This window comes from Anopheles merus, chromosome 2L, assembly GCF_017562075.2.
Source record: "Anopheles merus strain MAF chromosome 2L, AmerM5.1, whole genome shotgun sequence".
Lineage (NCBI taxonomy): Eukaryota > Metazoa > Arthropoda > Insecta > Diptera > Culicidae > Anopheles > Anopheles merus.
The window spans coordinates 53908040-53932606 of NC_054083.1; the positions used below are offsets into that span (position 1 = coordinate 53908040).

Sequence of the window (24567 nt, forward strand, 5' to 3'; positions counted from 1 at the left end):
TTAATAATAACGCAGAGAACGGATACACTAACAATAACATATGTCACACTTAAACAATAACCCCCTTTCTAGCGGAAATGAAACAAAACAAAGGATGGGTGTTGTGTTTGCGTTCGAAACCAAGGATAGAGTTCTGCATCGCACTAAATAAAATAATAATTGACACTCTTTTCTATTTGATCACAAGTTATGCTCGGTGTGCGTACTTTTGCTAAACATAAACATTTGTTTATTTACATTCGACCTAGCTATGTGGGGAGAATGCAATTGTTCTACGCTACAGTCAGCCTCTTGCTTCGTTTAGCGATTAGCATTTACTAAATCCTGTTCACAGGAGAACAGGGGCATCCATGGTGGTAATCGATTTCCTTTCTCTTCTTTTTTTGCTTTTGCTTTGTACAAAAAGGGCACTCGTGTTGTGCTAATAGTGCCACGTGGTCGAAATTGCTTTGCACACTACAACTACTGCTAGTACATACATAGTGCAAACACGCTTGAAGTTTAATGCTGTACGATCTAAGGCCATCAGGGGATCGGGGGATGGAAAATCCTACTCCGTGATGCACTGTTTGCAATACGTAACAAAATAAAAAAGAACACAGACTTTGCTTTCGTTCAATTCCATTTACCTCTCCTACCCTGCAGAACAAATCGCTTGTGTCTAAAACCATAAGCAGCAACTAGCCTAAAGTTATATGTCTTCACAATTGATGGTTAAAAAACTATGGATCACAAATAAATCCGCTATCGTAAGTTCATACTACTCATATACAATTGAGCATACGTAAATAAGACCGTATCAGCGGCTTAAGTGTGCTGCATTTCTGAATAAATAATAAACATAAAAAACTAACAAAAAATATATAATACAATTTCTTCGAAACACGCTATAAACTTATGTGATGTCGAAAGAATCGAGTGTGTGTGTGTGTGTGTGTGTGTGTGTGTGTGTGTGTGTGTGTGTGTGTGTGTGTGTGTGTGTGTGTGTGTGTGTGTGTGTGTGTGTGTGATTGTGTGAGTGATGGAAAACGTTCACTATAAATTGACAGTAATATGTGTTATGTACCTGTGACAATTTACATATACTTGAAAAGAGATAGACACTGTTGTGCTGAGGTGAGTAGTAAGATAAAATTGGAGCGCTTGAAGAGTTATGTCGTTTCTATCTTGATTTAATTTCTATGTGGCATTTGAATGTACTCCGGTCTGATGCTCTTCACATTTCATTCCTCTTCTGTTTGATTTGTTTTGATTGCGGAGCTATTTGATTGTTTCTTCTTTCTCTTTTGTTGTTCTTACATATTGGCTTTCACATTGGCTTCGAATCGCTTCTGCACGGCAACTGTCACTTGTATTTTCTACCAGTTCTTTTCTTCTTTACGTTCCAATATGAATGATGGCATTTGAAAAGCGACGATGATAGCCATACCGTGCATCAAAAGTGTTTGGCATATGTAAAAAAATGGGATGCAGAGATTGGCGAAAAAGAAGCGGCTCAGTTGAGACATCCGCAATAACTGAACTATGCACAATTGGAAACTGGTTGACAAAGGTCGCAAACAATTCAGAAGGAGGAGAGTTTACCGCTAGTAAGCTTCCAATTACTTTAGCTTCATGCACCTGGCACGATCAAATCTGCGTGGCGTAGCTGGTTTCCATAGAGATCGCTTTCTTTCTTTCTATGACTGTGCTGTCATCACCTTTGGCAGTCAATTCATTAGCAGTTTCTCGTAGTACACGACTATTTAAACATGAACGATGGTAGTACTGCCGGCCACACATTGCTTCTTTTTGCATTCCTTATTTCGCCCAAAACGTCGTCGAAAGTTCGAAGCTGTTGAATGCAATACCAAACTAAAAATACAGAAATATTGGTGGTACGGATTTGGACTGAAAATGCGGCCTAGGCACCATTCATCGGTACACACACACACACGGGCACACGCATATATGCAATGCGGTTGTTCATCGCCTTTGGGAGTCCGCTGTTGGCGAATACGTTTGTGTGGGTTCTCTTTGTTCTGTTGGGAAGCAATGAACGATACAATTAACGGCTGAGTTTATTTTGTAGATATGGCAAACATATCTTGCTCGATATTGCTCCAGTGATCAACATAACCTACGAAGAAATGTACTCATATTCGCGTTCTATTTTTCGTTTTTTTCTCCCACACTCTCTCTCTCCTCTCTCACTCTCTCGCTTTTACTTTCTTTGACTAACTCTCTCGCTCTCTCTCTTTTTTGGATGAAGCATTTTTGGTCGTTTGCCGTTGTGTTATTACGATGGAAATTACGCTAGATTATGTCCAGTTCCTTTTTCAATCCTTTTTTACCGGTTGTGTATGGATGTGTAACAACACTGATGTTGTTGTTTGTCAGAGATTTCAAACGCATAGCCGCATAATGTTTCACGCTTTGTATGTAATGCGGAATCCGTACATCAATTTCATCTTAGTGTTCCTTTTACATGAAGTAGCTACTGACGTAGGATGCAACAATCAGCCCGAGCACGGTCAAACAGATCAGGATCATAATCTTCTTCTGCAGAGATGGAAGTGCAACACATCATCAGCAAACGTCATTAGAGGTGTTTCATTGTGTGTTTTTTGTGTGATTTTGTTGGTGATTGGTGACGGGGGAGAGAGAAACAGTTCAATTTAGTGATATACATTGGATTACTTGCCAGCATATTTATAATTGTTACATCCCATATACAATAGGAATATAATTTTTTAAACTAAGCCACGCAAAAAACGGAACTAAAAGTTAGTTGCAAAACATTGCACCATTAAACCAATACGGTATACTAATATTCGGATTCAAAGATAAGAGTATACTAAGATACAACATGCAAAACAACAATAGAATATGTCATGGATATAAAATAAACATTTTAGTAAGTTATTCAAAACACATGTAATGCGACATTTCTTCATACACCAAAACCATAGCTTAATATTGTGAGCTATGATATTGGTGGGATGTATATAGTATAAATAGTAAGCAAGAAAACAGAACACATTCTGAAATTATGAGGTTATTTGAAGTGCCAATAATTGCTCAATAAGGTCTCAAACGACATATCGTTTGAATACATTTGTGCAATATACAAATCTTTTCAAATGAAGAACACAACTGACCAGTTAACTTATTTTTAGTGTTGTAAGTTTATAATAAAAGAGCAATAATAAAGCAAACAATATCACACACGCACGAAACAACAGATTGCATCATGCACTCTTTCACACCCCCATTCATACTTAAGGAAAACTTGCTGCTGAAAAACACATTTGACATACACAACTTTTTTAAATATAATTTAATTCTTTTATTTCGCACTAGAACCGCCATCATTGTATCTCTGCGTTTGATGTTGATCCAACAAAACTATTCACATTACTGAAGTTTGTGCGAAGTGTTTAAATGCAGAAATATATACAGAATCCCCCCAGAGCGTTCTTTTATATGCTGAGCATGGTTCGATTCACATCCGAATTGTACCACGCAACAAAGGTTTACATTTTCCGATTATGATATACAAAGCTAAGTCTAGTAAACCTTTATAAACCCGACAAGACTGTGCTGGAGGACGAAAATACATAACGTTGTCCAAAGTATATTTACCAGAAACGAAACAACATTCTATGAAACATGAGTCGCTTATATTGTTCATCTTTTATCACTCGCATACCAGTCGCAGTATAAGAGTTTTACTAGACACTATTAACAATGATAAAGAATATTCTTACACAGATTTTTAAAAAGCACCTTCCACTTGTCAATCATTACTCTAAACGATTATCACGCAAGCCTTAGTACCATGTATTTTCCGATCTGATTTTGTCATTCACTTACTGTTTCATGACAAGGGTTGGTGGCAATAAATAAAATAGTTACATGCATATTAACAAAACTGAACTATACCATGTTTGTATTTCCCTTAGCTTTCATATAATTTTACGTACTCTTGACACGAGGCTAGGATTCCCGTGAACATTTCATCATTGCAGTTATGTGTGTATGGAGATTTACAAACATTTGTATCGTGAATAGCACAAGTAAATGCGAATTTCTTAGTTGTTTAATTGCAAGGTCTTGTAATTTTAGAACCATTTCCTTATTCTTCATGGTTGAAGAAATCGCGGTCCATAGCATAGTGGAGCGGTAATTATTTTGCATTAATTAAACAATAGTTTATTATTATTGGTATCATTATCATTATTGTGCAACAAATTGTGGTAGTCCTTTTTCGCTTCTGGAATTTAGTACGAAATACGATTGAACGTTAGGCAATGTTCTGCAAATGATTGCAGCAAGTCCGCTGATGTTGATAATTATTGATAGATAACATACGATAACGATACATATATGCCGATACAGGCCGACAGACAGATTGGCCTGATGAACGATGTTTGACTGATGTTTACGAACGGCATTTTAAATTCGCTTACTCGAAACTAGATTAAATAAGAAAAATAAGTAACAGAATGATGACCGTAACAAAGAGGCAAATCGCTATCATGATTTTTTTCTGCAAAACAAAAGAAAATAAAAGAAACATAATAAGAACCTCCTCTCCGTAGCAAACTTACAAACTTATGTATCCCAGCACCATTTTAACAACTAAATAAAACAATTATAAGATTAATATCCAAGATATATGATAAAAAACTGTAAGTTTTGAACACAGGCGTCTGTTATTTTCATGCAAAATAGCTCTATGTTAATCGTTAAGTTATTATCTATAAATATTATCTTTCGCAATGGCTTGGTGCGACTCAAACACCACAATAAAGAAGAAAATAATTCACCACACTCTTTTCAGACTCATTGGTTATAAGAAAATTAATTTCCAATTAATATTGCAATAGGATTAATCCTATTAAGAGTAAGATTTTAAAACTGCTTTTACTACTCAAATGTTTTCCAACAAATTGAATGCGTCGAAAATCAGTATGCATTAAGGTGCACAACGTAAGTGAAGTTTTTACTTCTGAATTCTACACAACTTTCACATTTCTTTATCTGTTCTGTCTTTTATATGGCAGAATACTTTCCCTAAAACATACATCCTTAGTAACATTAGCACACCACGAAAACATACCGATGGGGCAAGTGTGAGCATGTCGCTCTCCGATGTACCATCATCACACCATCAGCTATGCTCGGTTCACCGTCATTCTTTTTTTACTTCTACTGTTTCCCATGTGTTTGAGTGCGATTATGTTAAGTAGATTGCCAAGAATACTACTAATATAATAATAGCTATAAGAACACAAATAGCGATCCAGATTTTTTTCTGCAATGCAATAACAAAGGAAATGGAAATAGATAATTTAGGAAACGTTCGATACGAAAACAAAATATACATCACATTTGCATATTTTTTGCACACTATTAATGGACATAAATAAAGGTATGTGAAGTACAATGACAAACCCAACCTCACAAAACAGCACACCACCAGGCACAACACAAAGGATTGTTTTGGTGCAGCCAGGTATAACACATTGTTGACTTGTTGTTACTATAAAAGTGCACCGAACTTCCGTTTTACCATTTCCACAAATATGATTGCATGATTTTGCGTTCTTCTAGAACATTAGAGACAAGACACAAGCTAAACGTGGACACAACAAACACAAGCATTTTTACATGAATAATCAACGAAACATATGATTAAACTTAACAATTTTCACATCCAGGTAGATAGTCGATATGACTATTCCCATATAACCTTTGAAACATTGGCGTAAATTGGACATATTTTATCGTGGTAGAGGAGTCAGTATCCTTACACACATTCTCCTTGATCTTCTTGTTCATTCAAAGTGCGGAAATCACTATTGATTTTAAAATTAAGACTATTGCTGTTAGTAAAATAATCAATTAATTGTTAGGAATTCAGTTTGTACTATGATTGTGAGATTAATTAGTTGATGTTATACTTCCCATGTTGAATTAGAGTGCCACTAGTACAGAAACTGTGAAACGTGTTCATAATCCTATTGACCTATTGATTAGTTTCAATAACAACAACAAAAAAACGTTCCAACAGGACCCATTCGGCAGTGGCAACCATGGCCTAGCAAACGTACCTTTCTGGCTTTGGACATATACTTGACGGCTTGGACCAAATCTTGTTGGCCCGTTGTAATGTAGTCCCGACTGTTTTCCACATGATACTCAATTCGGTCCACCATTTCGCCCTTTCGTCCGAAGATGATGCACGTTGCACACCGATTTCAGAACGAACAACAGCATCACGGTGCAGATTTGACGTGGACGACCATGACAAGATCCCCATATCATCATAATGACCGGGTAGTGGCACACGTTCAGAATGGAAGTCATTTGGGGACGGCGTTTGTTGGATCCCATTTCGATTCGGATTGGTAACGTTGCGGGTGAGGGATTCGTATTTGGTTTCGCGCAAGTCGGACGAGGATTTGGATTTGGCGCGGTTTGAGATAGTTGGAAGTAGGAAGGGGAAGAGAGGATTTTTGGTGCGGCATGGTAGGCGAGGAGGTGTGTCAGTAGTTAAACGATCACCGGTATAAGCGGTATAAGAACCATTGCGGAAAGTAGAAGTACAGTTACCGATAGTCAACCCGGATGCGGATGCATTATCGTTGGTGACGTTGTGGTCGCCAGTTTTCCGCGGAGAAGACAAACTCGGCAAAACCCGCAAAGGGAGAAGAACAAAGACATCATTGTAGCAAAATAAAGTTGTTTCAGAGGTCATGGTGATTAATAGCAGCGAGACCGGGACCAATAGTCATATTTATTAGTGCAAAGAGTGTAGGAAGTCCAATAGGCCGTTCGTGCACACAAGAATATGTTGTTAAGACGAGAGTAAGAATATGCCAAATAACCAGTAAAAATCATCAAACATCGTACAAACAAGGTATCCCAGGGAAACAAGATTAATGTTGCCATATCCAACGGAGCAGAGCAGTTAAACGCACAAACATTATTTATCACCCATTCGCGATCGCACATAATCACACATTCAATGCGGTTTATTTTCACCATTCACACACATACGCAACAATTTAAATAACGAAAACATAACATAGCAATGCATTAAAAAGGCGTATGAAATATAGCAAGCAACAGTTGGAAGTGTCAAGGAAATTAAAACATTATTTTCAAGCAGGCATTTTGGATCAATATCATGCAGAATAAAGCAGTACATTTTATAGTGCAATGTTTATTTAAACATAAACCCAAAACCAAAAAAATAAAACAAAATCAAATCCCCAGTTAGATTTACATACAACATTGATGTTAGTAAAAGGAATCAACGGATAGAGGAATGGTAAGGGGTCATGAGCGGTTTAGCGGGATATCGCGCATGTTTGTTTGCCCCGACATGCCCATTATTTTCCATGGCATGTGACATACAAAACGCAACGATTACCCAAAGGTCGAGGATTTTATAAACGGATGAAAAGAAAAAAAAAAGAAAAAAAACACACAAAATTAGCAAAAAAGTCTGTTGGTTTACTCACCCGGCGGGCTTTGCTTTGATATTTAAGCGCTTTCTTTGTGTCTTGTGTCGCTGTTTGAACATAATCCATTGCATGTTCGACGTGATATTCTATACGATCAATCATTTCACCCTATAGAAGAAGGAGGTAGTATTTTTGGATGATATTTTTCTTCACGAACTTATCGTAACCGGTGATCTTTTTGAGCAAAGTTTACACTACTAGTGTCTTGTGATTGTGGTTGCATATATTGCTGTATACTGAGGTATGTTGTATTTACTGATCACATGTGAACACTCAACTACGCTGAATGTGCGTATGGGTTTATTTTGTATGAAGTACACCTAATGGTATCCATCAATGAAAACAACAATTTCACAATAGCATTTCAACTGGGCTTGATTGTTTAGCTTACAAAGTGGTACGAAGGTAAAGCTAGTTAATACATACACACATACAGACGGTGCGTTATAGTCAGGTGATGAAGAGGAATTCTTTTAAGCAATTTTTATGAGTTTCACATTAAAGTACAACACAAGTTTTTCATCCAAATACATACACGGCATACACAACATTTACATAGAGACGCTTTCGACAGAAGTTGATACTTTGGTTTAGTTTTTACAACCTATTTGTACAAGACTTAATGTTTTACCGGACAGTGAAAGATTTTACATGAAACAGGTAGAAATAGAGATAGAAAGATACATCGATTTACAAATGTCCACCTATCTATTATGCATTACGTAGCAATACAAAACAAACATTGAAACAGATAGATAGGCGTATCTGTTACAATAATTGAACAATAGAATCGTACAACAAATTTCACAATTCAGTTCAAACATGATTGATCTCATTCGAGGCAGCCATCTCTTGACAGAGGGCTAGGCTGTAAGATCGGCCATTAAGGCGTGTTACCATTCATACTAGTAGCTGTACATTCTAAAACGAAGAACTATTCGTCGATGTTACTCGGGCGTATTTTGGATTGTTCCAACTAACAGTATTCTCAACTCGTAGCTAGCTCGTTGTGTCTAATCATTCTAGCAGCTCCTTAGCCTCCAAAGTAGCGCTTGAGGATCAACGCAAAGTCCTTTTGTCTCCCAGTGCACTGAGTGCACCTGTTTGAACCAGCATCTGGCATGATGATGTTTTCAATCTGCATCTGAACACTGTATTCAACAACACCGTGGAACCGGTTTAAAGTTCCACGGTATTGGAACAGCTATCAGGCAACTAAGAACTGTTTACTCTACTAGAAGAACGTAATGTGGTGGTTGAACACCATTTAATACAAAGTTATCATGAGTTCTCTCTAACATAAGGGACTGATATTAAAATTAGAAAGAAAAAAAAGCGGAGGAAGAAAAATGACAAATAAATAAACACAATATTTATGCTCATGCTTGGTATGTTTGGAATCGTAAATCGGAAGCCATAATTTAAAATTAATTACTGCTCATAAACCATTATGTCGAATCTTCGTAGTCAAATCACACCCCTTAAATTCTTTTGTTACTTAGCAAAAAACGATATTTAGTTCACACCATGTATGATCGAGCCTGTAGCAAATTGTAATAGGTGTATCAAACAAACAACAAACAAAAGTGTAGATGGATTGGTGCTCACGGGTGTATGTACTATTAATGAATGCCATGATCTGATGTACATTTTAAAGAAAGGAAAAAAATTGGCTTAGTGTTTAATACTTGATTAAAATTGGATTAATTAGGTGTGTCAAAAATACGATCGATCTTGAATTGAAACTCAACACTGGTAAATGCAGCTAGTGTCTTATTACACGAGTCCCAGGACTTTCTCTGCGACCGTGCGTCATACAAGGGAAAGCGAAACGGATGATATTTCATTCCACTTCTTACGATGCTACTGCGAGATACGTTACACACATACAAGAGCGGATGATACAAAAGCCATGCATAGCAACTGTCAACCTTACCTGACTTTCAACCAACATAGCCATATCCATGAACATATCATGCAGTTCCCTAATTGAATTTTCCAATTTTATAATATCCGCATGTCGAGCTTCGATATCTGCCAGCGTTTGCTTGGCTTGCTGAGTCTCCATGATGATCTACAGAATATACACGAGAAGATGAATAAGACAGAAACGAAAACCAGACAAAAGATGTTGGATTAGAATTGTGTAGCTGATAACAAACGAAATGCATTAAGCACTGCACATTTCTCTGCACTTGAATGCACTTCGCGCGAGACTGTGTCGTTTACCCCCTGCGTGAAGACGGCTGAGTTTCCTTGCTCTAACATTTCCTCAAGTTCTTCGTTTGTTGTAGCTCTACCCGCTGCAAAGTATCGAGTACAAACAAATGGGTTAGAGGCAGTTAATCTTGCAGTGGCATGAAAATTTGTGACTAACTAATTTCCAGTTGTCGTTGTATTCTTCCTTTGCAACGCTCTCGGTAGTCCGTCTGGGTCCGGTTGTACTCCGTCATGACCTCGACAAACTTGCGCGACAGAGCCGAATGTTGCGTTTTTCGTATCCTCAGGTCAGCATTCGACTTGCTTTGCTGCTCCTCCTGTTCAATGTTTTGCTCGATACCCTGGTTTGAAAAGTTGATTTTATTACTCATATGCGCTTTACTTTATTGTTGTCGGCTGCTGTAAGCACAGCTCTGTACATGTAGTATTACATACCTTAAGCTTCCCTCTTACTCTGTTGGCAGTTTTTTTGATATCAGCCATTAGGTCTTCGAGTTCCTGTTTAGTTTCTGAAATGAAGCATAACACGAGTAAAGCATAAACAGTTATTTACGGGTATTTTGCACGCACTGTCCTAAAACTAGCATCAGCAGCACTTACTCTCGTCCGACTGTGGGGCCGATAGGATGGCACTGTGTTTTTTCTTCACTTCTTCGACATTAGCCTGAATCTTGTCGATCATCATCCGTATCTCTTCCACCTCTTTGAAGAAATCTTCCATGAAGCTGCCCTCCACCGGGACAGCCACATCTTCGGGCATGTCCTCATCGTCGCTCTGTGCCTATAATAGTGCAGATGAGAAAGAGGGCCAAATAAAGCCAAATATTAATAATTGTACCTATTGTACTGTTAGTTTCTTTTGTTCATAAACTGTTTAAAGCCTTCAGTTTCATACAACCCGCTATGGTTAAATATACGTATATCAGGAAAATTATTGAAAAATATTTAAAATCTGTTTCATTATGCAGATTAGAAAAGCATCAAACATTATCAAGTAACAAAAACAATATTTTATCTCCTACATTAATCAGAAAAGTTGTATTACAGCCATAAAAGTAAGGATTTTTTTTTCTTCTAGACAATGGTTTCTTAACCCTTTTGGGGAATTTTAAAATAACCTAATTCATCATCCATCATATGTCATGGGACAATAGCTCGGAAGTAGTTCAACGCACAGTCATGATTACTTTCATTTAATAGTGAATTTAACCTTGGAAGCTGTTAACAAAAAAATCGTTCTCATTGTATGCTTCACATTAGACTTTAATTTATTAACTTTTCATTAGAACCAAAACAAAACAAAACACAAAATCGTTCATTATAGGAAAGCATAGCACTAAAAGCACATCTAACTACAAAATCGATATTGTGGTTTGCTGCCGAACATGCAAAAACACTTACAAACTCCTTCTTACCTTCGCCGCGTTCGAGCCATTGTTGAAATGTTACATTTAGGGCAACAAATACCTTAATGAATAATACGATCATCAGCAATGTGCGTTTTGGCTTGCACATAGTGTCTGAGTTTTCGCACACTTTTCGGTGCCGCACCCTTAGTACGCGAAGTGCACTAGGCATGCGACGGTGGTCTATGTACGGCCGATATTTACATTAACATTTACCATTTGCGTCTACATCCCCTAGAGCCTTTGCCGACGCCCACATAATAATCAGCGAGCGTGCGTGAGGGTGTTCGGCCACAATGTGTACCACCCACCACCAACACCACCACCGCAGCCAGCGATCTGTGAGAAAACTTCTTTCATTGTTCCCAACGTTCAAAGTGTCATGCGCGCAAACGATTTGCAAAACAGAGCCATGGCACGATGCGTACGAGAGAGAGAGAGGCTTGGGGTAGGGGCAAAAAAGGAAAGGAAGCAAGCTGCTAGATCCAAATGTCATAGCGCTTTACCGCCTACAGTTGCAGCTTTGTGTGTACAAAAACTCTTAATGGAAAAGTTGCGAGCCACCAGTCTCTCCATCTCTACCGATAGAGCTTTCAATTAAATCACATCATTTAACTTTTCCACACACACCACATCCAAACAATATTTTGGATAATGTCTGTTTTTTGTCTTTTGTATACGACAGTCAGTGATATTATTCAAAGGTATGAAACAATGCAATCGTTTCAAAACTTCTACTAAAGATCCTTCCAAATAAAGAATCCATTCCATTCCAGCAGAGTATTGATCTTGCTTACCCAAAGCAAACGAAACATGATGCCCTTTAAATGCATAATCGATGACGTCAAAAGCAGATCGTATCCGTCGTTGCTAATGGCAGGGGGCCCCGCCTGCTTTTGTGACGTCGATTGTGTCGCTTGATTTTAACATATCAGCTTTTCTGGCCACGTCAGTCAATCATATCAGCATCTACCGCCCGTACACACGCTTCGCTTCATTGTACAGCTATCTTGCATAAAAAAGTCATGTATCACCAGTTAATCTATAAGTACCCCGTTGTTTACAAACAGCAGATGACTATTTCGAGCTAGTATTACAGATTCTTCCATTGATGATCAGCTAACATTGCGGCCATATAGCATGTTTGAATATAGACAGTTAAATTAATAAGCCGGTTGCAGCTTTGTGCTCCCATTTTCACACTCCTGCAAGCAAATGCACCAAAAATATCCTTCATACCAAGCACCAGGCGTCTCCATCAGCAAAAGATAAAATAACGAATTATGCACACAATGCATGTTTCCCGTTAAAATATACATACACTCATCACTACTTTGTAACGTTTATTTCCCTTGATTATCGAAAAACGTTAGAGCAAAAAAAACAGTTCCTCCTTGGACGCATAACGATAAAGAGTGGTCTATAAATAGATGACATACAAAGAGTACCACTTTATCATTCCCTTTTCATAAAGCTTGGGCCCATTGCGAGTGTGTAGTGTAGGCGAGAGCACCGTTTTAGAGATCAGCTTAATATTTTATTAGCTGCCATTCTTAGCCAGCAACATTGACGGCTCGTTTGTTTGCTGCATGCCTTTCCGCTCATTTGCACGACGACTAAGCGTTGCATCTTGTGACCTTATTTTTCTTTTCTCTTTTTTGGAGGTCTCACTTGCAATAGAACCTAGAACTGTAATATATCCACATGCTATATAAGTGTCCCCCGCCGATGGTCATTTACTGCGACAAGAGCGACAAGCAAATGGAAGCTCCGACATGTTTGGTCTAAAATGTTGAAAACTAAAAGTATATATAAAATAAACTACACCAAATGTATTTATTTGAATAGCCAACGCGTAACATTAGCAGCATCTCATCTTACCAGTGCAGTCAAGTGCAGTTCGCATCATCTGCTATCAACAATGTGAAGGAATTCATTCATCTGTTCATGGCATTCATCTTCCCACGGAGATGATGCCGGAGATTGGTGCAAAAGAGAGTACAAACGGTGGGATTGTTTTTGCATGACCATAACCCAAGCAAATATGGCTGGAATTCGATCCACTACGCTCAACATCTACAGCGCAACGAGAGTGTGGAGCATTGTGATCAACTTATCACAGGCTAAATTTAGCCATACGTATCTCCAGCATCCCTTTCAATCATAAAACTGAATGAGACTGAAGCACAACGTCCAGAAACCAGTGAAATACACCACTGTTCACGATGGCCAATATTGCACTGCCTATAATATTTTATCATAACTAGTCTTTGTTTTGTTCTTTGTGTTTTTCGTATCAGTTCCATCAATCGAAACTGTGTTTAGAAAATAAAATCATCAAAAAATAGATGTACTGCTTTTTCTCCAAGCAACGGTACACGCTTCAGAGACATCGTCTACCAACAGTAGAAAAAAAACTGCAAGCAATCAAAAACCATGGGCCAAAGATGAGGAGCGTCTTGCACAGATTCCCACGTGACATGACGCGGTTTCCACTAAAATTTCTTACCGCGAGACGACGGCACTGCCAATACACACAAACATACATAATGAAACATGCGAAAAGCCTATGTATTGGTTTGTCTGTATGTGTTTGTGTGAGAGAGGGAGAGAGAGAGCGCGGGACAGAACTGCACGGAGAAAAAGAGCGATTCATTTCCATCCAGCAGTGTTATGAGAATGACGGTATCCAAGCAGTTCCACCTTCGAAATTAACCCCATAACCAAGTGATCGACCCCTGCAATACGCAGTTGGCGTACACTGCTGAATGGCATAAAAAAGTAAGCAGCAACAACCGATGCCGAGGTGTTTGCTTTTTTTTCTGGACATCAATTTCGAATCATTCGCACACCAGTGTCATCTGATGGCCTTAAAGCGGTATCTTGACACGTACCATCGATACGTCAGCAGCACCACAAGATTCCAGAAAAGCAGGCTCATGAGATGGCAGTGCGCATGATCGCTGACGCGGACGAGTGTTGCAGACCGATTTCTGCACACAAACACACACACACAGCTCTATACAGCCCTCAACAGTCCTTCCACCCGCCGATCCATAACGCATTGCGGTATTCTTCCTAACGGCGACGACAGGCACTGGAAACCTTATATCCTTTATACCTGGTCATGCAGCACGCACGCGGATCTACGTCACGATAAGCAAGAAGCTTTGGACCTCCTCCCCGTTTGGATTGTTCTTGTAAAGCCGATCCAAAAACGGCAATCCAAAGTTCGTTTCACAAACGTCGCAGAACATCCTTTGCTTTATATTATTCCATTTTTGCCGATAACAATGTATTAGTAGACAGTACTGTAACAACACGAAACCAAAAACTCATCAGACGGGAAATTCAGGAAATTGAACTTTGTTCGCCCTTGACCACCAGCATCATCACTACTCACACATATCGTTTCGTAGACTTTTTCAAAAGGGTGTTACATTTTTGTTCATTTTTAACCATGTTTCTGCCTACCCCCCATGACACCCTTCATTTTCAGTTCGTTAAAACACAAATAAATCATTTAGCAACTTCACTGCAACGACCAGACGCATTGAGTTGTGGGGGGAAGTGGGAGTAGAGTGCGAATTACACCAAGGGCATCAGTAAGGTCGTTCGTCTCTGTGTATGGTACAACACACATGTGCCAAACGAAGAGACTCCGATTGGTTGTACGTTCTGGGTAATGTAAGCAGCGGGCGTAAAAAAACTGTAAACGCTCGTTCAATCGCGTCTATTTTGGTAGCCAGCATTCCCGAACACAGCTTTGGTGTGTTTTATTGATTCGAGTCTCCTTCAACACCGCTGCACCGCACTAGCACACGATTATGTGCACAAGCATATTGTAAAACATGCTTATCTCTCAGTACAATCAATCTCGGGCCGAATCGTGAAAATGTATATTTTCCCTAATACATTCATACGCTCATCAGGTTGACGTCAAGCGTCAGTCAACCGGCCCGAGCTGTGGCACTGCCTCCCCACGCAAGCCCAAGCTGTGCGATCTAGTCGGCACAGAGTGGTGATACGGCATGCATAAATGCATCATTGGAGTGTTTTATTGTGTTGCCATGGTTAACTTCCGACAGCACGCACGGTGGAATCACAGCAGTAATCGCCTAGACCAGTGGTAGGCAAAGTCTGTGCTCCTTGCTGCCCTGTTGGCTGCTATTTGTACCATCATACATTTTCACGCTGGGATGCTTAATTGTGCCATTTACGTGAAACAGTAATGGTATTTTTATAAATCTATAAATGCATCTTTATGCTGGACGTTTGACGACCTCTGGTGGCCTAGACCATCATCGTCGTGGTCGCTTATCACGCGTGACGGTTCTCGGTTGGAATCGGGACTAGTTGTTTGTATTGCATGTGTGTGTGTGTGAGTGTGTGAGTCGGTCATATCTAGACTACGCCCAATGCGTTTGTGTGTATCGTTTGATTTGTTTTTTTTCAGGAAAAAAAAGTATCACAGATAAAAACACACTCCAGCAGTCTCTGTTTGGGTCCTATCTCACCAATAAAACCCCGTGCATAGTACAGTTGCCCCACAATTGTAACAACAATGACCTTACCTTTTCCTTGATGGTTCACTCGTGCCATAACAAGATATGGCAAGATACGGGTCTACGAAAGGGAAATACGATTATATGAATTATATCATATCGTTCGTTCTACACTGTATAATCTGTGTAGCGCGTTAAACGACAACCACTTGGAGGGAAGACGGCTACGTTGCTACGTTGACACCCGTGCTGAATCACCCGCCTGGGTTGTGCGGCAAACGAAAGGCCTCGAAAAATGAGCTCCGAACTGGACCCCATAGTGGTGTCAATTGGTAAACATACACTGCTGTCACTAGCTTCATACAACCAACACGGAGAGGAAGTTCAATATGCCACATTTGCTGGGAGATTCGTACAGCTGCAAAGCTAGTTGGCCATGCATCTGTTAAACCACGCCAAAAAGGAAAAACTCACGCCTTGACTCTGGGGTCAGCAGCACACCAAAAATGGGAAATGCGGGACTAATTTAATTTCAATCAGCGTGCGCCCCACTGTATTCCCATCGGTCTAGTTTTGCCAGTAGAAGCAACAAACCCGGACGAATGAATCATAGCCGCAACAGTTGTGTCGCCGTGTATGCGTTTGTATTATTTTTTTTTTCGAGAAGATGCTGACATCAACAGTTAGTCATTGAGTGACGAATGAATTTTTCATCTGTTGACATGCCGAGGTCGACATGGAGCTTGCGGATGAGCTTGCAAAATGAGCCGAATTACAGCGCTGTTACAATTATTGTCCGTTGAACGCTCTTTGCTTGCGACAGACGTGTGTTCCCGTGTTCCTTGTTGACAAACATTTAAGAAGTTAAAACTTTACTCTCACATGGAGTACATTGTATAACAACCGCATGCATATGTATAATTTAATTTTGCCAAGATATACACCACAATTTATCAACTCACCTTCCGCGGGCACATTTACTATTAACAAAACACATGCCAACACAAGCAAAGGACGAGGATCAATGAAGCAGTAGAAAACAACATACTTTCCATCAACTAAATCATCAAACAATTTTTGAAAAATGCAACACAACCTCTCTTCAGCAGCATCTATGATTTTTAACTTAATACAATTTGCATTAGGACTCAAATCGTAAAATCACGCTTATAGAAAGAGCGAAAGGAAAGGAAGTGGTAGAAGGTTTTCAACTCACTAGAGCATGCAAAATAGAACACAGGAAAGGAAAGCGGTTTCAAAAGAAAGATAAGTTAAATCGTTTACACAAAACCGAGTGAACTAACCTCTATATCCTTTAGTTTTTTTATTCACATTGTACAATAGAGTGGTGATGGTGGAATTTATTTTAGTCATTTATATTTTCCATTAGATTGCACAACAAAACACATCCACAAAACCACAAACGATTACACACATTCAGATGGACACGATAGCAGGAAGATGATTCATATTTGGTGGTGGTTGATGGTTCATTTTGCAGTACAGGTAGAAGTAGTAGTAGTAGTAGTAGGAGTAGTAGTAGTAGTAGTAGTAGTAGTAGTAGTTACAGTAGTGGTAGTAGTAGAGAAGGTAGTTGTTGCAAATATGATGATGATGGTGGTGGTGGTAGTAGTAGTAGTAGTAGTAGTAGTAGAAGTAGAAGAATACAGAAATGTTATGAAAGTAAAAAATAAAATAAAACATTTATTTGTACATTTATTTACAACAATCATCAAATAGGAGAGTGATTACAAATCATAGCAGGGTACCATAACTAAGCAAAAATATTCAAACAAAAGAGTACAATAAAAACTACACATATGGGATGTATTTACTTCTTTTTCTTTTTGGACACTACTGTTCAACCATGAAATTTGGTTACATTTACAGGCTACAGCTAAAAGGAAGATGACTGTGGAACACACGATTATGGTATGAATGTAATTATTAGATGAAAGATCCATTTTCGCTTATGCTATCATAGGTGCTGGATAGTCAAATGTCAATCTAAAATGATTGCCAGGCGTATCAATGGTTCACTTATCGACCGACCTTATGTGATCGTAGCCGATCATACTGATTGGCTTGGATTTCGGGATAAAGTCTACACACATGCCACTCAACATGATACATCTGTTTAAACGGCAACATACATTTAAACACCGAAATGAGACAAAACGCTTCATTAGACACAGAACAACACAAATATACAACATTTAAATACACATACAAGCACAGATAAAAAGAACATACATACACATGTATACACATACAATTATGGAGCCGAATAGCTAGCCAAGAGACATTTTGCAACAGAACGCGCCCACTAAATTGCAGGTTGTACCGATCGAACAGATCGAATAGTATCTAGAAATAAACCATTTTCTAGAGTATTGTATGACACGAGAGCTCTCTGCGGGCTGTGTTATGAAATACGTTTTGCCTAAGCTGCCTTTGCTGCCTAATTACCTACTCAAATTAAAACTTACGCATATTCGCCCTAACAGACACTCAACGATGCAGCCATCATTTTGTACAAATCTGCTGTCGGCATTCGCTAGCGGCATTTACTGTTTGCGCAATCCTTGACAGTGCATCAACACATTGCACATCGTACATTGCACAAGTAATATGCACCTAGCAATGAAAAAAAAACACATATACTAACAGTCCACATGCGAAAGATTGCAATGCTCTTCTTGGTTTTGCCAAAATTCTTGGCAATAGCCAAATCGCATGTGTGTGCGAATAAAACTTATGCTTCATCGCCATTCAAACCTTCATGGGATGGTAAAAGCAATCCTTAAAAACATATTTGCCTCTTGTTTGAATATTCATGAGCACCTATTGCTAGCCGGACGATATCTTTTAGTTGTTGAATGGAGTTGTTTTTGGCAATCTGCCACCGCCGGTTTCCACATATAGCACAAATAGTTCATAGAGAGTATTACTCCGCCCGCGGTCATCGTGGGCGATGATTTGTCCGTTTCCGCTCAGCAAGGACCTACGTCGCCACACACTCCAAAGTAGGAGAAGCATTCGATCCACCTCACCACTTCATGTTCATTGACTCTTTTACAAAATTCATTCGCACATTTGCGAATGCTTTTTCTGCAGCATTATCACGCTGTCCGCACGCATACGCAGAAGAGACGACAACTATGCGAAACACGGTCGAAGTGAAGAGCACGCTGCATGAAGCAAGTCAGCAACAAAAAAAGAAAGAAAATGCATTATTTGAGGTTGAGGTTTTCCACAGCAGCATGCGGTAGAAACGCTGTAAATTCTTGCCAACGAAGCTGCAGGAGGAAAAGAAAGAAGCAGGAAAATCGACTTCACTTCCTGCGAATTTATTCACATTCGCACTCTCGCTCACTACTGTGCTTTCTCTCTACCTCTATCTTTCTCTATCTCTCATGCTCTCTCTCTCTCTCTCTCTGTACCGATCTATTCTGTCTCAAAGTTCTTCCCTCCTTCCCAAATCATACATGGAAACGGTTTCCAACACACTGCGCAGACGCAATGCAAACGCAGAGAGACAGCATTTATGCGCGTTTGCATGAGTGCAGAAGAGCTTTTCAGGCACGGGTTTTCCTTTCAGTTTGTAACAACTGAAACTATATCCGTCTGTACCTCTGTTTCCCCCTTTTCCCTTGCGGACGCTCACTCTACAATCTATTGCTCTCTCGCTCTTGCTCCTTCTTCCGGAATTCTAGCGTTCTTCCATAGATTAATATCCTACTTTTCTTTCTGTTTGAAAATTTAAAACAACAGTTACACGTTTCATATGATATAGATTGTTGACAATAGTGTTTCTGTTCGCATCATTCGCTATTTCATGTACCTTTTTTTAAACAATGAATTATCAAATTGTTTATAATGCAAGAATCCAATATATTAATTGATATTATAAGAAAAAAAATTACATTCAAACGTGAAAATGCAAAGCCTGCGGTAAAGGCATTTTTTACTTTTCTGTTTCCAATTTATACGTGCGCTATGTTGTGAAGGATATGATTCAAGAGCTTATTACCTTGTTAATGCTTTCCTTATTACCTTACCAGAGAAGCTGGCAGTAAATGAAAACAATGGTTAGTAGTTGAAAAGCAGATTCTATTGATAACTTAACCTAATCGTTTCATTAATATCTGAAAAGACAATTAATCCGGAAACGCGCTTACAAATATATACAACCACTGTAACGTACTGATTCACGTTTTTCATTCATGAAATAGTATACAATAAAGCGCTAGGTTGCTGTTTCAGGTCAATTACAAGCAGAGAATGGAGAGGAGCCCCTTTGAACGGCGAGAGCATCTTGGTCCCAACGATCCTGCGGCCATTGGTATGGAAGCTTTCACATTGCGTCAACGGCGAAATATGGCTCAATAGGAAAAACCAATGTCACCAGGCTCATCTAAATGGAATAAAGCACGCTTAGGTACTGTATCTAACATCTTTTAAAACGCTAATTGTCTTTGACTGTTTTACATTAGCAAACACACGTATTGAAACAGATAAATTGAGAGAGCAATGTAGAGAGAAAGATATACGAGGACATAGAGAGAGAGAGAGAGCGAACACAACGAATGCTGATGATATTAATGTAGCACATGGTAAGTTCCTGGAAAATCTACCACCCACATTAACCGACTCGCAATCCAACTCTGCACCGTACGAAAGGTTAGAGAGCAAGGAAAGAGATCCATTTTGCTCTCAGTTTGGTGTGGTTGCGTCGGAAAAGGCCGCAGGCATTTCCTGTCTCACGTGCGTTATGAGCGAAATCCGCTGTGCCACCCGGAATGCCGGAAGGAACGTTGCTAGGAAGTTTGGAGAATCAATGGAGAACCCGTTTCCGATGGTCTGACGTTAGCGCAAAAATATCTTAATTATTAACCCTCATGCGTGCTTTGAAAACCGGCGTTCGTCAATCCAATGTCAAATTAGTTCCTCGGTTATTGAGCTTGACCTGCACAGAGCTGGAGCTCCTTATCGTGCGACTTCTTGTTCATACCGCCTTTTTCTTTTTTTGCTTGTTTTTCCACTACCGGAGACCTTACGCCAAAAATGGGAGAGAGTCAGCCACTACGCTACTGCCGACATGCTCACGCGATCGGCCGTAAGTGTGAGTGGTTTTTCGTGACCGACACAAAAACCCGACGCAACAGCATGGCCCTAGTATAGCCCGTTCTCACGCCGCCAAGTGCCATGGGTAGGCCGGATAAGAATGGGGAAAGAGGAAGAGTTTCGCCGAGTGTCTACTCCCCTGACCCACCTTTTGTCGCCCTTTTGCCGTCCCGTGAACGAGAGTCCCGTAGCATCCGGGTGGGGTCGCTTTGCTATGCGTCCCAGGGAACTATCATCCGTACAGCGATGAATCGAATCGAAGTTCCCGATTGACATTTAACTCCAAGCACCTATGCTACAGTTTCTTGACAGTGCTGATTTTGTGTAATATCTATCTGTTCTATTGATGTGCGATGAAAATCATAAAATGTTAAGAATCGGGGACATTTTATAGCTATATTTTCGATTATTGCTAATCGAAAAATTCTATCAGTGAATTAGTGTGTGAGCTTGTGTGACGAAACGTTTTACAGCGATGAAAAACTGAAGAATAGTAAATGATTACCAAAAATAATAACTCAAACATAAAACATTCTAAACTTAAATCAAATGGAAGGACAACCTACCGCTTGCAGGGCTGCTAATCTGTCCTTCGTCATTTTGACCGCTTCTTATCGTCGGTGGCTCCCTCTACACACGTCCTGTAAGGGAATGTACACCGTATATGTGGTGGTATGTGTGCGTGTCGGTATGTTCGTCTGTTTGTCCTCTAATCTGTCGCTATCTTTTCGGCCGTTTTCGATGTTTTCCGCGGAAACCAGCACACCGTGAAGTCTCCGGTTTTCCAATCTGCTATTCCACTGGACGCACTGCTGCAAAGGCGGCCAGCACTCACTGAGACTTGTTCGATCGATCGATCGGCGGCCACACTCTAGTTTCCCGTTTTGGTTGATGAGGTTTGGGACAACGATACCGCGGGATAGTCGAGCGAGCTATTTCGCGAAGGGATGGGACAATATATCTTCGGGAGCTGTAAACCACTATTTTTTTCCACTGACTGTAGCCGCTACGATTGCAATTTGCACCACCTAAACTCTTCACACTCTTTCACACCTTTTCACCACTGCGCCTACTCGAATAAAGATAGTAGATAAGAATCAGGCTCCTGCGATTGAACGGCTGCATTTTCACTACTGTACATCATTGGTGCACGAGCGTACACAACGACATGTGCTGTTGCACTGTTCCACGACCACTTTTCCAGCTACACACCGCCGACATCTCAGTTACCCATGACACATCGCTCACGAAAAGAAAGGGCGAGTTAGCAGAAAAAGAGGAGAATAAAAAAAACGAAGTAGCCACAATGGGTTGCGCCTGACGTACGGGGGTGTTGCCGCAAAGTGGCCGTCGTCGAAGGGGTGCGCCCTTTCGGTCGTATTTCCGTTCGGTGAAAAATCACATGCCCTTCCGCTCTTGGTGTTGCGCCTGAACAACACACCTTCACAATTGGTTCACTTTTCGCAAACTAATTCGTAATTAAGCTGGAAAACATTTCCTCCAGTTTTAGATAGGGAATAGATGAACAAAATTATCGGGCAAAAAACGACAGGAATGTGCGGTCTATGGAAGGGTCCTTCGGCTTTCTTCTTCGGGAATAATAGGGCGGGTTCACTTTTTCGCCGTCTTCACACAATTCTGGATCAAATTCGGTTTGTCACAGCACACTCAGTATTTGGCCATTTTCACAAAACTACCTATCATTTCACTGCTGTGCTGTAGTACTTGGCAATCGTCGCGACACAGGGGCTTCGGTGGAAAAACCAACTCCTTGTGCGGAAAATCGATATCTTCACGCGACGACGACACCACGCGTACTCGCCGAACGAACTGCTCGAATGTCGTAATGCAGCATTATCAAGTGTTTTTCTCAATTCCAAATGAGCCTGCGTGCGCGATATTACAGGGCTCGTATGACTGTTGTCCAATTTGGATACATTATGTTGCATTTCTGCCGCAGTACTCAAAATTGCACAGTTTCCATTTACTTAATCCATTGAATAATATACATTTTTTAGAAATCGTTGAGATTATGAGGCGAATGATTTAAATTATCGCTTTTACTTTTTCTACTATATCAGGAACACGATAATATCTCTCTAATACCGTACATCACAATGACACGAACCCTTCATCTTGCGTAAAGTGAGTCGAGCAATGCTCACTTTTGCTCAGGGCACTCTCTCACACTCACCTTCACACACACTACCTTAGCTTCTCTCGGATTTGAGAAAAATTTAGCAACACAAATCGCGAGTGATTATCGATTTTTTCACGAAGCTTCTCAACTCACACGTTCCCGATTGCACTAAATGAACTTCACACAAAAGAAAGTGGTGGTACCAAACCTTGGAACCGATGAGAATTAGTCATCATTGTAGAGTCATGCATCAACATTCGCACATAAACACTGGATCTATTGCAACGTATTATACCCAAAATAAGGTCAAATATCAGCATTCTTTCTCACCAAGCACATTTCCCACCGATGCAGATTACTCGCGGAAAAACACTTTTTGCCGAGGAAACACTTTCATGCTACCACGCTCATCGCGATACCATTTCTGGTCTTGCCCAATCCCAATACACGCATACACACTTACACATAGGCTTGTATAATTCGTATGAATCATTTGACAGTCCGCAGAGCAACACCCGCAGAACAAAATCGAGCAGTTTGCCCGACCACATGATCTGCGTCGGTTTTGGGAAATTTTTTTTAAATCTGTCGTTAATAAAATCCCTACTATTCTCGCAGCTGGGAGGAATACAGAAATTAAGATAAACTATTCCATTTATCAGTATATTGGTATTTTTACAGTATTTCATGTTAGTAAACAAACAGCTTATTCTCACTACACATTTAAAATGTTCCAGAGGTGCAACTAAAAGTTTCAGGAGTTTGCTAGATTCTACAAGACAGTGTACATTCGTACTCACTATACAAATTGAGCTAAAATTCTTACGCTAATTGCTACATTAATTCCTACACTATTTCTTATCAGTATATGTGTGCAGTCACATATACAGCCGTATGGTATGGTTTGACGACCAACGTTTTCAGTTACTCGATCGGAACAGGAACTGTATCGCTTCATTCGAAATCTGGAACAGGTTCTGGAACAGTTCCATGAACGGGATAAAATCACGTGCTATTTTAGAACTTTTAAGAGTTCAGTATCCATTACAGGACCGGGATGGATACGTGATCAGTTCCACCAGTGATTCATGAGTTTTATGATCAGTTCCAGGAGTGGTATGGGTTCTTGATCGGTTCATGTTCTGGACCAGCAGGGATGATACCGTATCGGTTTCAGGACCGGTATGGGTTTGGTTTTGGTTTTAGATCTCTTAGTCGGTCTTAGTCAGCGACAGCATCGGTGCAGACTCTGAATGAGCTGGCAATCTCAAGCGCCATCAAGCAGCTTAAGAGCAATAAGTCTGGCGGTCTGGTTCTTCAAGATGGGGCCGGAGAGGCTTACCGTCGAAATGCATCAGCTGATCGTGAAAGTCTGGGAGCAGGAGGAACTACCCGAGGAATGGAAGCTGGGTGTTACTCACCCAGTCTGCAAAAAGGGCGACAGGCTAGATTGTTCGAATTTCCGAGCCATCACAGTCCTGAATGCCGCCTACAAGATCCTGTCCCAGTTCCTGTTCTGCTCGCCGGTGACTCAGACCATCTGGGAAGCAGTGTATCAGTTCACGACGACAGTCTCGAGGTGGTAAAGAAGTTTTGCTATCTCGGGACGGTCGTTACTTCGGACAACGACATCAGCAGCGAAATCCGGAGAC

General features: G+C 40.2%; 1 protein-coding gene across 6 annotated transcripts in view; it reads right to left on the minus strand.

Annotated features, from left to right (window-relative positions):
* LOC121593044 (syntaxin-1A) overlaps positions 1–23375 on the minus strand; it is a 32867-nt gene extending 9492 nt beyond the window's left edge. Inside the window, exons 1-10 of one of the 6 annotated variants that reach the window (XM_041915080.1) lie at positions 23246–23373; positions 21342–21844; positions 16953–16961; positions 10338–10518; positions 10173–10246; positions 9895–10078; positions 9747–9820; positions 9454–9591; positions 7515–7625; positions 1067–2541 (exon numbers count right to left, since the gene is read on the minus strand). In XM_041915080.1, coding sequence (XP_041771014.1) covers positions 2464–2541; positions 7515–7625; positions 9454–9591; positions 9747–9820; positions 9895–10078; positions 10173–10246; positions 10338–10518; positions 16953–16961; positions 21342–21374 — 882 coding nt within the window. In that variant the 5' untranslated portion in view covers positions 21375–21844; positions 23246–23373 and the 3' untranslated portion in view covers positions 1067–2463. Of the gene's footprint in view, positions 1–1066; positions 2542–3583; positions 4532–5104; positions 5300–6098; positions 6210–7514; positions 7626–9453; positions 9592–9746; positions 9821–9894; positions 10079–10172; positions 10247–10337; positions 10519–16952; positions 16962–21341; positions 21845–23245 lie in introns of those variants that run through there. The other 5 variants (XM_041915083.1, XM_041915084.1, XM_041915082.1 and 2 more) reach the window with 5 other exon arrangements.
* Positions 23376–24567: the final 1192 nt, after the last annotated feature.